General features: G+C 39.7%; 1 protein-coding gene across 1 annotated transcript in view; it reads right to left on the bottom strand.

Moving 5' to 3' along the window:
- Positions 1-3,236: 3,236 nt before the first annotated feature.
- capzb (capping actin protein of muscle Z-line subunit beta) overlaps positions 3,237-14,527 on the bottom strand; it is a 38,338-nt gene continuing 27,047 nt past the window's right edge. Inside the window, exons 3-9 of the mRNA XM_061932177.2 lie at positions 9,867-9,988; positions 8,601-8,714; positions 8,363-8,504; positions 8,129-8,245; positions 7,987-8,052; positions 7,834-7,910; positions 3,237-4,046 (exon numbers count right to left, since the gene is read on the bottom strand). Of these exons, the coding sequence (XP_061788161.1) occupies positions 3,959-4,046; positions 7,834-7,910; positions 7,987-8,052; positions 8,129-8,245; positions 8,363-8,504; positions 8,601-8,714; positions 9,867-9,988 (726 nt within the window). The 3' untranslated portion in view covers positions 3,237-3,958. The remainder of the gene's footprint in view (positions 4,047-7,833; positions 7,911-7,986; positions 8,053-8,128; positions 8,246-8,362; positions 8,505-8,600; positions 8,715-9,866; positions 9,989-14,527) is intronic.

The following is a 14,527-nucleotide window of genomic DNA, read 5'->3' as shown; positions in this document are numbered from 1 at the left end:
AATATAGCGATAAAAAAATCGAACATAAAAAATCATTACTTGTATTCTCATTCATCCATGTCTCTGAAATACCTATAATATTAAATGGAGATTTGAATTGATTCAAATAGTCCTAGATATCATCAAAATGAGTATAGACTCCTGCTATTAAAATGTACTGAAGTATTGTCTTGCATGAATGTTTTATCAAATGTGACGTCAGTATAATGTAAACAATCATTGTTGGTGTTTTGAGGAGCATTTCTATCTGGATCCATTTGGCTCATAAATCTTTGTGATTTGTAGTTGATGTGGTCTGAGAAACTGATCGATTCCATCGGTTGTGACGTATAGAATGGCGTATGGGGCACAATAGTTCGACTGGGAAGGCGACTGACGTAAAATCCTTGATGTTAATCGACAAATCGGTTTTTGATAAAGTATAGGGATCTATTCCATTGCGTAGTGTGCTTGTATCTGCTTTTTGCAGGAAGATTTAAGCCTCTTTTGTACTCGTGCCCTGCATGCTGTACAACAGCCCTCTTGGCTGGGTTGACCACCACTGCTTTTCACTTCCGAGAAGAAGTCTTTGATTGATTGATTGAAACTTTTATTAGTAGATTGCACAGTACAGTACATTTTCCATACAATTGACCACTAAAAGGTAACACCCGAATAAGTTTTTCAACTCGGGGTCCACGGTAATCAATTCATGGTACAAATATATACTATCAGCATAATACAGTCATCACACAAGTTAATCATCAGACTATATACATTGAATCATTTACATTATTTACAATCAGGGGGGTGGGATGCAGAGGGGGTTGGGGGGGGGCGGGGGGGGGTTAGGTTGGGTTGCTATCAGCATATTTCAGTGATCAACAATTGTATCATCTAAGAAATGGACATTGTAACAGTGTAGGTCTCACTTGGTAGGATATGTACAGCGAGCGGTGAACAGAGTAGGCTCAAAAAGCATAAGAACAACTCAAGTATATACATTTGATTATTTACAATCCGGGGAGGTGGGATGTGTTAGGCTAGGGTTGTAGCTGCCTGGAGGTGTTCTTTTTAGTGCGGTTTTGAAGGAGGATAGAGATGCCCTTTCTTTTGCACCTGTTGGGAGTACATTCCATATTGATGTGGCATAGAAGGAGAATGAGTTAAGACCTTTGTTAGATCGGAATCTGGGTTTGATGTGGTTTGTGGCGCTCCCCCTGGTGTTGTGGTTATGGCGGTAATTTACGTTCTGGAAGTAGTTTGACATGTACTTCGGTATCAGGGAGGTGTAGTGAATTTTATAGACAAGGCTCAGTGCAAGTTGTTTTACTCTGTCCTCCACCCTGAGCCAGCCCACTTTGGAGAAGTGGGTAGGAGTGAGGTGTGATCTGGGGTGGAGGTCTAGAAGTAACCTAACTAGCTTGTTCTGGGATGTTTGGAGTCTAGATTTGAGGGTTTTGGAGGTGCTGGGGTACCAGGAAGTGCATGCGTAATCGAAAAAAGTTTGAATGAGAGTTCCCGCTAGAATCTTCATGATGCTTTTGTTGACCAAAGAGGAGATTCTGTAGAGAAATCTTGTTCGTTGGTTGACCTTTCTGATTACTTTGGTTGCCATTTTATCACAGGAAAGATTAACCTCTAGATTGGAACCTAGGTAGATGACCTCATCTTTCCTGGTGATAACAATGTCACCCACTTTTATAGTGAAGTCACTGACTTTCTTAAGGTTGATTTGGGACCCAAATAGGATGGATTCCGTTTTATCTAAGTGCATGGATAGCTTATTGTCAGCGAGCCAGGTGCAAATTCTACAGAGTTCGGCACTGAGGATTTTTTCCACCTGTGATTTGTCCTTGCCGGATACCAGCAGGGCCGAGTCGTCCGCAAACACAAACAATTCACAGTCGCAGTTCGGACACAAGTCAGTCCTACACTGTTCCAATGTCCATTTCTCTGATGATGCAATTGTTGATGACTGAAGTGTTGATATCAACCAAACCTAACCCCCCCACATGTCCCACACCTCGGATTGTAAATAATGTAAATAATTCAATGTATATACTCTGATGATTATCTTGTGTGATGACTGTCTTATGATGATAGTATATATGATAGTATATATCTGTATCATGAATAAATTTAAGTGGACCCCGACTTAAACAAGTTGAAAAATGTATTTGGGTGTTACCATTTAGTGGTCAATTGTACGGAATATGTACTTCACTGTGCAACCTACTAATAAAAGTTTCAATCAATCAATCAATCATGCTGATGACATGTCGTTTACGTATATTTGGAACAGTAAAGGCCCTAGTATACCTATAGTCACGTGTCGGAATACAAGCAATACTGCCACCACACGACCGTCCGATTGAGGGTGTGTTATTTCTCTACGAAGAATAACTTGCAACGTTGCTTCTTGTTGACTCTCTTTTATTATTGTCTTGCAGCTCACACGCCAGCGTTAACTCTTACACTTGCGGAACACCCCCTCAACTGGCACACATGAACTCAGATCAATGTGCGCATATGTGAGCTAGACACTAGGATAAAAGCCCGAAAATGATAACCCAGCGGCGATCAAACTATTTGAAGCAGTCAAAGAGAGTGAGGTTTACCAACATATATGGGGGGGCAGCCACTCCGGCTGTATTTGTTTATTTTGAAAATAATAATAAAAAAAAAATCCAAATAGTTTCTACATGACTGAATGGAAATTTTTGGTCCAAACAAAAACTGTTTGCTGTATTTTTCCACAAAAACAGCACAAAGTAGTTCCTTACCAGATGTAAAGCACATCACTAACCTGTATCAAGAAACTGCAAATTCAAAGTCTTAAAGTCTTTATTTTATTTATTATTTTTAAACAAGTGCTGGACATACAGGGAAAAAAACAAAAAAAAACATTTCCCTCTTGACTCTGTACCACAGTGAGAGCTAAGTGGGACAAAAATAATATATGTGTCTTATTCCCCCTCCTTCCCGCGCTGGAGGGGATCATCGTGGGAACCTGTTTTTTTAAGATAGCCGTGACAGATGATCCTGGAACGATCCCTCCAGGAGTGCATGAAGACATGGCAAAAAAGGCCGGGAAAGTGTGTGATGACTGCAGAGGGGATTATTTTATTTCTAAGGGGAAGATATGAAATGTATATTTTGTGTGACACACACCTCTTAACCTCAACCACAAGTAGTAGTGCACCTCATTTCTTCCTCAGACAACCACAGAATCCCCTAAACAAGCAGAACAAGAATAGCTTTTTTCCGTTTTTATTGTTGCTGGAGGCTCTAATACAATATGAATCATAAGCATTACAAAACAAAACAAAAACAAAATACAAAGATTCCCCTCCAAGATGGAAACAGTCAAAGGTTCCCACTGACACAAAGACAAACTGTGATCCCCCAGCAAAGACGTAGAAGTTGAGCAGAGCTGGAGATCAAATTAGGGAGTTAGGGGGGTAAACAGTTATGTTATACACAGTGCGGTGAAAAGAGGCAGGGTCATTCTTATGACGCAGCTTACACATGCGGACAGATGACAATTACAAATGTTCCCACACAAGCCAAAAAGCCGCTCGCGTGTCAGGAAGAATAAAAGGGACAAATAAATCTAAGTTAAGGGAGGGGTGATGATGTCACATGGCTCATGTCCAACTGAGAGGCAGGAGGGTGGGTTAGATTGGAAGTAGACTGACCCTCACGCTGCAGAAGGATTGTTAACCGTCATTAAATTAATTGGAGATGAGGAGGGAGTGTGAGTGAATGGCTTCAGAGCGTGTGGAGACACATGGAAACCTGACAGGAGAATGAGAGAAAAGCGAAGCGTCTTCTCCTTTTTTTCCGTGTTTTTCCCCCACAAAGAAGCAAGAGTGCGGGCAGCTCAGGGGGAATTGTGGCGGGAGAGGGAGCGACAGGAAAGAAACGGGGGAAAAAAGGAGGTGGCGGAGAAAAAACGGACACGACGGGAGCATCTCTAGTTTTGGTTTTTCTGTTTGAGCGCCATGAAGAGTTGTTTTTGCAAAGCCTCTTGCTTCGACATGTCAGCCAGGCCTTGAACACTCCTGAGGGCGACACAAACACAAATAAGAGAGAGTCAAGTGTGTGCAAAACATAGCACAAAAACCACACAGGGAAGACCAAGCTAATCTGTGAGAGAATAACAATAATCTATTACATACAGTATTTTTAAAAGTCCACACACTGCACAGAACACATGATATATTCTCAATCACTTTGACAGCGAAACTTTACAATTTGGAGATTTAACACATTTGTTGTGAAAAACATGTACCACACTTCATGACTTAATTATGACTGAGCACACTTGAACGTCACCTTGGAACCATGACATTCTGATGTAACATGCATATGTTAAGTAATACTGAAGAAAAATATAAACGCAACACTTTTGTTTTTGCTCCCATTTTTCATGAGTTGAACTTAGAAATCTAAAACTTTTACTATATCGAAAAAATATATATTCCTCTCGAATATTGTTCACAAATCTGTCTCAATCTGTGTTAGTGAGCAATTCTTTGTCAAGATAATCCATCCCACCTCACAGGTGTGGCATATCAAGATGCTGATTAAACAGCATGATTTTTGCACAGGTGTGCCTTAGGCTGCCCACAATATAAGGCCACTCTGAAATGTGCAGTTTTGCTTTATTGGGGTCTTGGGGGGTCAGAAAAGCAGTCAGTATCTGGTGTGACCAGCATTTGCCTCAAGCAGTGCAACACATTTCCTTCATAGAGTTGATCAAGTTATTGATGGTGGCCTGTGCAATGTTGGCCCACTCCTCCAATGGCTGCGCCAAGTTGCTGGATATTGGCAGGAACTGGAAAATGCTGTCGTACACGCCGATCCATAGCATCCCCAACAAGCTCAATGGGTGACATGTCCGATGAGTATGCTGGCCATGCAAGAACTGGGATGTTTTCAGCTTCCAGGAATTGTGTACACATCTTTGCAACATGGGGCCGTGAATTGTCATGCTGTAACATGAGGTGATGGTCTCAAGTGAATGGCACAACAATGGGCCTCAGGATCTTGTCACGGTATCTCCGTGCATTTAAAATGCCACCAATAAAATGCAGTTGAGTTTGTTGTCCGTAACATATGCCTGCTCATACCATAACCCCACCCCCACCATGGAATACTCGATAACAACGTTGACATCATCAAACCGCTCTCCCACACAACGCCATGCCATCTGCTCTGAACAGTGAAAACCGGGATTAATCTGTGAAGAGAACAATCTCTCCAACGAGCCAGACGCCATCGAATGTGAGTATTTGCCCGCTCAAATCAGTTACGATGACAAAATGCAGAAATTATTTGGTTTTGCAAACCAATTGTGGCAGCAGCTGTTGGATGGCCGGTTGGATGTACTGCCAAATTCTCTGAAACGACTTCGGAGACGGCTTATGGTAGAGAAATTAACATTCAATTCACAGCAACAGCTCTGGTGGACCATCCTGCAGTCAGCATGCCGACTGCACGCTCCCTCAAAACTTGCGACATCTGTGGCATTGTGCTGTGTGATAAAACTGCACATTTTAGAGTGGTCTTTTATTTTGGGCAGCCTAAGGCATACATGCCACACCTGTGAGGTGAGATGGATTATCCTGGCAAAGAATTGCTCACTAAAACAGATTTAGACTTAAACTTCCTTTTTATTGTCATTCAAATTTGAACTTTACAGCACAGATAAGAACGAAATTTCGTTACATAAGCTCATGGTAGTGCAGGATAAAAAAGCAATAAGGTGCATATATAAATAAATAAATATATATAATATATATATAAAATAAATATATATAAATATATATAAATAAATAAATAGATTGCTGTACAGATAAATATATTGCACTTTTTCACATGCGTCCACGTTTATGGATGTATGTTATATTGTCTTTTTTTAGACAGATTTGTGAACAATATTTGAGAGGAATATATCTTTTATGTATATAGTAAAAGCTTTAGATCTTTGAGTTCAACTCATGAAAAATGGGAGCAAAAACAAAAGTGTTGTATTTATATTTTTGTTCAGGGCATATCTAGTGCTTCCCATACAGTTATTTAAAAAAAAATGTTAGATTTTTTTTTAATACGTTTGTTTTTTAACATTTTGCAAGATAACACTTCACTTTCCAGGTAATATAGGTGCTGCAATCTCATGGCAATCATGTTTCACAAAACATTGACTACGTTATTTGTTCTGTAGCTAGCTAGTCACCACACATGCAGGCACAGCGCACAGAGTGCAGAGAGTAGCAGACTGAGTAGTAGAAAGTTAGCGTCAATATTAGTTTCCACAGAGTTTGGTGACCGTATGGCTGTAAGCAGAAAGGCATTTGCTCTTTTATGCCAATTTTGTTCCGTTATGATCCCATTTGTTTAAAACGATTTGGATGTTAATTTTTGTTAGCCTGTCAAAGGGCGCATCCATTAACATGTTATCACTAAACTAGCGGCATAAATGCCAAGCACAAATCAAATTGACTTTAATTCATTTAAAAACGCAAATACAAGTTTTTCGAGGTCCAAACTGCGTTGCAGAACCAATTAAACACATATCCCGAAGTACCACTGTGCTTGTTGAAGAACGACTGTGGGTGAGAAAAGTTATGTTCTGCACGTTCTTTTGCACTGCAAATCATGATTTAAATGTACCAATCGACGGGACACCGATCAGTATTGGCAGATGTTAATAAAGTGTGTGATTGCCATTGACGATTGAGGCCTTTTATGCCAATCAAAAAGGCCGAGCCAAATAGACAAAGGAACAAATAGATTCTGGCTGAATCTATTTGTTTTCAGTACCCTGACTGACAAGAGGCTAATTATGTGTCTGTTTTTGTTAATGTTTACAAAACCAGATAATTCCCTGGACACAGGAGGGCTTTAAAGGCCAAAAACCAAAATATTTAGTAGATAGTAGTTTTTAATGTTGTTTCGTTATTGTGTACTTTTTACCTGGCTTTGCTTAAGCAATTGTATGTAATGAAAGAGATTACGGAACTAGTTTAAATATTGTGTTGACTTTGGTAAACTGTCAATAGCACTCACCATACATCATCATACATTGAGAACGTTACAATTAATACATGTGATGGTATCGACAGATCTGATAGATGATCGGTATCCGAATCGACATCAAAAAACCCTGATCGGAAAATCCCGAATTCCAACATAACTTGTCTGTTTGGAGATACGCTCGTCGTCTGTACAGCATCCAATTAAAAGCCAGCTTCCTTTGGCTATTTTGTTTTATGTGAATGATTTTTAGCCCCACACTTTGCCAGAATAAGGAACTAGCAAATGAGTAATACAAATCAGGATAATCTGCTTTGAATAATCAGACATGGTAAGTCACATTAGCTTGTGACTTTCCATTGGGTTGGGTGAGATTTAGTAAAGAAACAGCAATATTAACAATGTCCGCAAGCTTGCCCTTTTTGACATTTTTCACACACGCGTGCAACACTCCCCATGCCACAGGCTGTACCTCCGACCCTAGTCAATGAAGATCTGACGCTGGGTGAGGACCTGCGACAGCTCCTTCTGGAGCTGCCGATACTTTTGGTTATCGGGCAAAGACTCAATAGATCTAGAGCACAGAGAAGAGGTGAAGGGGGGGGGACAGGTGATAGGGATGGAAAATAAATGTATATGGAAACAAGGGAGGAAAGGGTTGAAGAGAATGGGAGGATATGCTTTGTATACAGTAGTGAAAAGATAAATAAATTACGGTTTTGGCAGCATATTGGATTGGCAATGACAAAAAAATGCTGAATGTTGGTGCTTTTAAATTGAAAGTGCACACGTCTCCTTATGGTTTCTTACCTAAGTCCGTTGACGATGTCCTTGGTCTTCCCAAAGTAGATTTCATTCAGCGTGGAGCGAATCTTGTTCTCCATGTCCTGCAACAAGCCATTCAATACTTAGCAGGAGCGAGTCACAGCTTGCAAAAAAAAAAGTCCAAAACATAGGACTGACTTCAACCAGGCGGCCAATGTTGGCGATGTGGGGTGACGACTCTCCGACCGTCTCGTCCTTCTCCATCTGTGAAGAGGAAGCAAAGTCAGTTGGTGAGTGGCAGCAGACCAGCCGGTTCACTTGCTGGAGTTTGACGCCGTACTTGTCTTGTGAGGCTGCCGCCCAGGTTCATGGTGCCGGAGTCGCACTTGGTCGTCTGTAGCCACAGCATGACGGTGGAGGTGAGTTTGTAGTGAGCAGTCCGTCCGCTGGACTTCTCCTGCAGGCATCAACATATCATTTCATTAAGGATGCATCTCTGTCATCTGGATGCTTGCTTTGTATTTTTCTGGCAAATCTAAAAGGGACCTGAAGATGACAATTTTATTGGACCCACCTGCACCTCCACCACATGGATGGAGTCCCAGCACCCCTTGATCTTTTTGAATCCATCCCCGGCCTTCTTGATGAGAATAACTCCGGCAAAGCCATGCTCCAAATCCCAAAGGTACACTGATGACACGCCACCCTCAAAGTACCTAAAACAACAAATCAACAGTCATTACACAGGTGTGTGTGTGTGTGTGTGTGTATATAGGTGGGTGTATGCGCGACACTGTTTCAGCGCCACTCACAGGTCTCTGTACTGGTCAAAGGCGTTATTGGCGTCGATCTCCAGCTTCCTCAAGCGAGATGAAGGCATGGCACCGTCATCAATAGGAGGGTCGTACTTATTGCTCCATGGTGATCTTAAGTGTCATGAAGCACAACAGGTGTAAAGCGCTGAGTAAAGGTGTAATAGTACATGTATTCATACTTGGATTTGTCAATACACAGTGTTCAGTTCAGAAATTGAGGCGTGGCTAATTCTCAACGGTGTGCATATTAATTGGTGAGGCACAGGAAGTGTTTATTGCGGTAATGCGTTTACTCAGCAACCAAATTGTAGAAAGACCATTCATTAGGGGTATCCAGATCCGACTTTTCCACCAAAATTTACACGGTATTGTTGAATGTTGTTCTTAAAATATGTACAGTATACGCACACTAAAATATTTTACTAAGTTTTATATTTGGGGTTAACTACGAAGTGGAGCCATTCAGATGCTTTTCCTTGTCAGATGAGGAAATTAAATTTCTCCCCAGCGACGCCAACACTAAAATGTGTGGATTTAACATGTTCCACATCGTTATATGTAAACTGAGGGTAAGTGAAGAGGACATATTTTATTTTTGACGCCATATGATGCCATCAGCAGGTGAGTCATCGTGACATCTACACACCAGCGAAAATGTTACTGAATCGATTCCAACTCACTGAATTGTTTCGGATCTTATCGCTCTAAAACAAAATGAGATTAACCCTGAATCTTATCGGTAACCACAAATAACGAGTGAATCGTTAAAACGAATTGTTACACCCCTACAAGCGTGTGTGCTTAACTGTTTTGTAATTGCTAGCTCCTAGTAGCCTATCGCCTACCATGTTTACCTTTTATAAATGTGACTTCCTGTATCGGAGTGCTTATTTTGCAGATTTTACAAGTGAGCTGCAATATTTTGCTTTTTTTGTTGATATTGGACCAGTATTTAATAGGGACACCCCAAAATAAAATAAACAAAAAAAAAGCAGCAGAAAAAGAAACAGCTAAAAGGTATACTGTCATGACAAAAAGCTAACTTGTGAACACAGGGGAAGCAATACAGTACTTTTACACCATACACACAAGTCTAATTCATGTCTAAACAAGACTGAATTTTCATTTAACATCAAGAATCCCACTCAACATGCTCATATGCACATGCACATATCTCAGATTCCAAGATACGTTTTAAGGTCATTTTGCACTCAGAGTGTTCTTGTTTTACGCCTGACCCCGGGTCGCAATTACAGAATCTACCTGTAGGAGTCACCATCCCGATTGTAATCACAGAGGAGATAGTCTTTCCCCATTGTCTTGTCCTGGGCAATCTTCAGGGGCTGGTCCACAGAGGAGAGAAGGTCCTCACACAGGCTGGGCACCTGGACACGAAGACAAGGAGAAACAACTCAGCAGTGTTTTTGTTTACAAAGACAAAATGACGATTATAAAGTCAAACTCAAGCAACAAGATTACAGAGCATGAGAGAACGCCTCTATTTATGGCTGACATTCCAGCTTGCCTAATAGGCGGATGAGAAATAAAATACCAGAAGGAAACTATGTTGAGGATAAGGGAGTACAAATGACTTCTCACAGACTGACATGGGCCCACAATGTCCACTGCATCGTTGCACAAACACAAAAGAGGCCCTGTTTTACGTTAAAAGGATCCCACATTCCCTCACTGCGCATACATCTCGAAGTAGGCTGTGTGTGACAAGAAAAGGGCAGTGAAGGAAAGGTAAGTAAAACAACAAGAGATGGAGCCGGCATAGTGCCAGACAGCTATGTTGGCACACAAAGGTGATTGACAGCATGGCTAATAATCACTAACTACCGTACACAAGGAAGTGTGTGAAGTCAAAAATGAGATAGAGGCGGAAAACGAGCAAGTGGGGGGGTGTAAGTGCAATTACACAGGCACGAATACTTGATTTAGATGTGTTTGTTTGAATCAGCAGTAAGTGCTCTGGTAAAAAGCATCAAGCACTTTCAATAAATGATGGTAAAATAGTAAATTCTTTATGTTTGGGGTCCTCTTTTTATTTTTCAAAATCAGCTTTATTGGCCAGGTATGTTTAACACACAAGGAATTTGACTTGATATACTGTGCTTTCTTTGTTCAATGTAAACAATAAATATCAATAACTAAAAACAAACAAGTGCTTAGATACCAATTATGTGTAAGGCTAAAAAGAAATTAGTGCAGTGGTGATTAGAGCAAAAAAAGATGATGTGAACACGAGTTAGTACATCAGTGACATAATTTCCAGAGTTGTTTCCCAGCTTTTATCAGAGCGATCGCCTGGGGTAAAAAAAAGTTCTTATGATGGGTTGTTTTGGTGTACCATGATTTGTAACACTTCCTTTGTTTTACCCTCATCACGGCACAAAATATAGATTCAGATTCTTACTCCTATTTACGTATTTATTCTTGAATCTGTTTATTTTGTTTTATTTTTTAATTAATAATGACAGTGGTACCTCAACTTACGAGTATTTAGAGGTATGGGCCGTCTCTCTGTTTTTCTTATGCTTTAAATTGAAGAAATTATTGTCCACAGATCGACACAATCCTGCACATCAACTGGAACTGAGAAAATTAGTGCAAAGAAAAAAAAGGCGGACCGAATCAGCGAAACATACCATTAAAAAACATTACCGACCGGTTAGCTGATCCGGGCCGCAGCGCCGTCAGTTCGAATTACACTAAGGACGGACAATTATGAAAATAATATATATGTTTTATTCAAACATATGTGAGGACATGTTAGCATCTACGCTTTGTATTTAAACGCTAACCAGTTGTTTGGCCAAATATTAAACAACCAATAAAATCCATTTTCAAAGGTGTATGTGTTAAATTGTTGAAATTATTTATTTGACAGGGACAGTACAATTAAACATTGCTACTCATAGGTACCAATGTTGAAGTACAGTACATACGACTTATAGCCGCAGGCTAATTTGGACTAGGGATGTCCCGATCCGATATTTGGATCGGATCGGCCGCCGATATTTGCCAAAAAATGCGTATCGGCAAGGCATGGGAAAATGCCGATCCAGATCCAGTTTAAAAAAAAAAACTCCGGTCCGTGTTTTCCAACGCACCGATTTAAATAATACATTCCACTTTTCTGCTGCTCCCTAATTTCCGTTCCGCATTTTCCAGCACACCTTCAACACATCCACAGGTCTGTGGATTCTCACGCAGTTGCTTTTAGCTGCTGGCATTACAAGACAGGCTCTTCTCACTCTTTTCTGTGTCTCCCTCTCACAGACAGCAAGCGCACCTTCGTCACATACGTATATGTCCTCCCCGAGCAGAGAGGTAGCAGCATGGCTAACGTTAGCTGTGATGCTAGCGCAGCCGTGTGACCAACGTTCCCTCTACGCACTGCTCAAACGTCCTCTGCGCACGGCAAATCTATGCCACGCACAACATCAAATAAAAAAATAAGCGCTTAACAATTTTCGACACACGGACACGACAGAGAAAACAGTTTTCGTCATCATTGTTCAAATATTGTAACGTCTGTCGAGACGCTTATCTCCATTCGGTGCCACACGTCTACACCATAAAAATGCCGAGGCAAACATTTCCACATCAACACCGTATGAAAAAATAGTGATTGTTTTAGTTGTGATTTCCTTCTCTGCATGAAAGTTTAAAAGTAGCAAATACTAATGCAGTATGAAGAAGAATGTTTTAATGTAGACATGCAAGTCTTGAAAGAAAATTTTGAAAATCAAAACTACATTTCCAGCAAATGGGTGCATTTCTACCCTATATTTTAACTTTAGATTTATTCTCATATCAAACTCTTTTGGCTGTCTTTTTGACACTTACATCCGGCGCCCCCCTCCACACCCTGGATTATAAATAATGTAAATAATTAAATGTGATTATCTTGTGTGATGACTGTATTATGATGATAGTATATATCTGTATCATGAATCAACAACTTATTCGGGTGTTACCATTTAGTGGTCAATTGTACGGAATATGTACTTCACTGTGCAACCTACTAATAAAACTCTCACTCAATCAATCAAAACACACAGAATCATCATACTGATGTGATTATATGCATCAAGTGTTCATTCAAGGCTAAGGCAAAATATCGAGATATATATCGTGTATCGCAATATGGCCTTAAAATATCGCAATATTAAAAAAAGGCCATATCGCCCAGCCCTAGTTTCAATGATGCCACTTCTGTTTGTCATGTATAATTTTGTCTATTTTGTGTTTATCCTTGAATAAACAGGTCAGTTTCTTGTTACCAACCATTGTGTGTTATTCAAACTCACCTAATTCAGCTGGCTAGTTGTTATCAAGAGTACTAAAACCCTTTTCAACATGATTCTGACAACTAAGTAGGCTAAATAACTTTAAACTTTAATACATGCTCGGATAGGCCAGTATCCGTCAGTATCGGTATCGGTCAGTATCGGTATCGGATCGGAAGTGCAAAAACAATATCGGTATCGGTCGGAAGTGCAAAAACATGGATTGGGACATCCCTAATTTGGAGCCCTCGTCCCTGGTTAGGCTTTTAAAGAAAAGTTAAGAAAGGTGAAAAACACATACAAAATAATTAAGTTGAAAATAAGAATAAATTAAAAATAATTGTCCACCTTTTTGTCCATACTACATGTACATTCTCACTCAATTTATCATACTAAATGAGAGTATTTTTGTTTGGTTCTTTATTTATTATCTAATAACTGGTTCATGTTCATCTGGCGACAGTTACATTTTTTTATAAATGACAATATAATAATTTATTGGATTTTGTACAAAAATATACAGGTTAAATGTTGTTGTTTTTCTCCTCCAAACAAGTAACCCACAAAAATAATATATATAAAATGTTAAATAAATAAAATAGTAAACTCTAAAGAAAGAAACCGAAAAGGTACAGGCCAATATCGACACCAAGCCACAGACAACTGCACTCCTGAATGTCCCCAACACACACACAGCAATACACAAAATCAGACAAAAGGCTCATTAAGTATCTACCTTTCAATTACTTTTCAGTCGAGGTTAAATTTGAGATCAGTCTCTTTTACATGTTTTAGGAAACCACCCTAAACTTCCTGAAACTTCACAGGACAACCATTCAGTGTCAAACAAATTTTCTCGAGTTTGAGAACTTGCAGAACATCTTTAATCCAGCAGGTGTGGCAAGGAGGCGCTGTTGCCTTTGAATTTAACACAATGAGTCTCCGAGCCAACAAATTAGGGCTGGACAATTAATCTAATTTTAATTTCTGTTTCTATTATAGCATCTTGGTTATTATACAGGTTACAGAATGTAAATGAAGTATTGTTGGCAATTTTTGCATGCATTTTACAGTGATTTAGAGGCAGAATGGATTTCTTCCATTAGCTGCTCTGCTAGCCACCAAGAACCAGACGATTATCACAAATTAGAATGCAATAAAAAAGACGTAGGTGTTCTTATCTCTCATAACATTGTGAACAATGTGCAAAATGCCCAAAAAGTGCAATTTCCCTTTAAGGTAGAAGAGCTTGTATATATATATATACACACCGGTATATATATATATATATATATATATATCACATACATTTCATGATTAATCTAAATGTGGTCATAATTAGGGGTGAGCCGCGCCACCCGAGGGTGGAAACTAATTTCATCCGCTTGTACCAGGGATCCCAGTGAGGTAAAAAAAAAAAAAAAGAGGATTTGAAAAATATTAGCTGGTGCTCAAGGAGGCCCTTTTGATGGTCACCACCCCCTGAAGTTGAAGACATTTTACCATTTTAAGATGCTTTGGAAGACATTCGTACATAGAAACATTTTGTAAACATACAATCTAAAGAAAATAGTGTGTATAGTATGATAGTGTATATAAGTATTATAGATCAAGTTGAAGTTCCAT

The sequence above is a fragment of the Nerophis lumbriciformis genome, linkage group LG38 (assembly GCF_033978685.3).
Source record: "Nerophis lumbriciformis linkage group LG38, RoL_Nlum_v2.1, whole genome shotgun sequence".
Classification (NCBI taxonomy): Eukaryota; Metazoa; Chordata; class Actinopteri; order Syngnathiformes; family Syngnathidae; genus Nerophis; species Nerophis lumbriciformis.
Note: the sequence above shows the minus strand (reverse complement) of the source record. Positions and strands in the feature narration are given on the sequence as shown.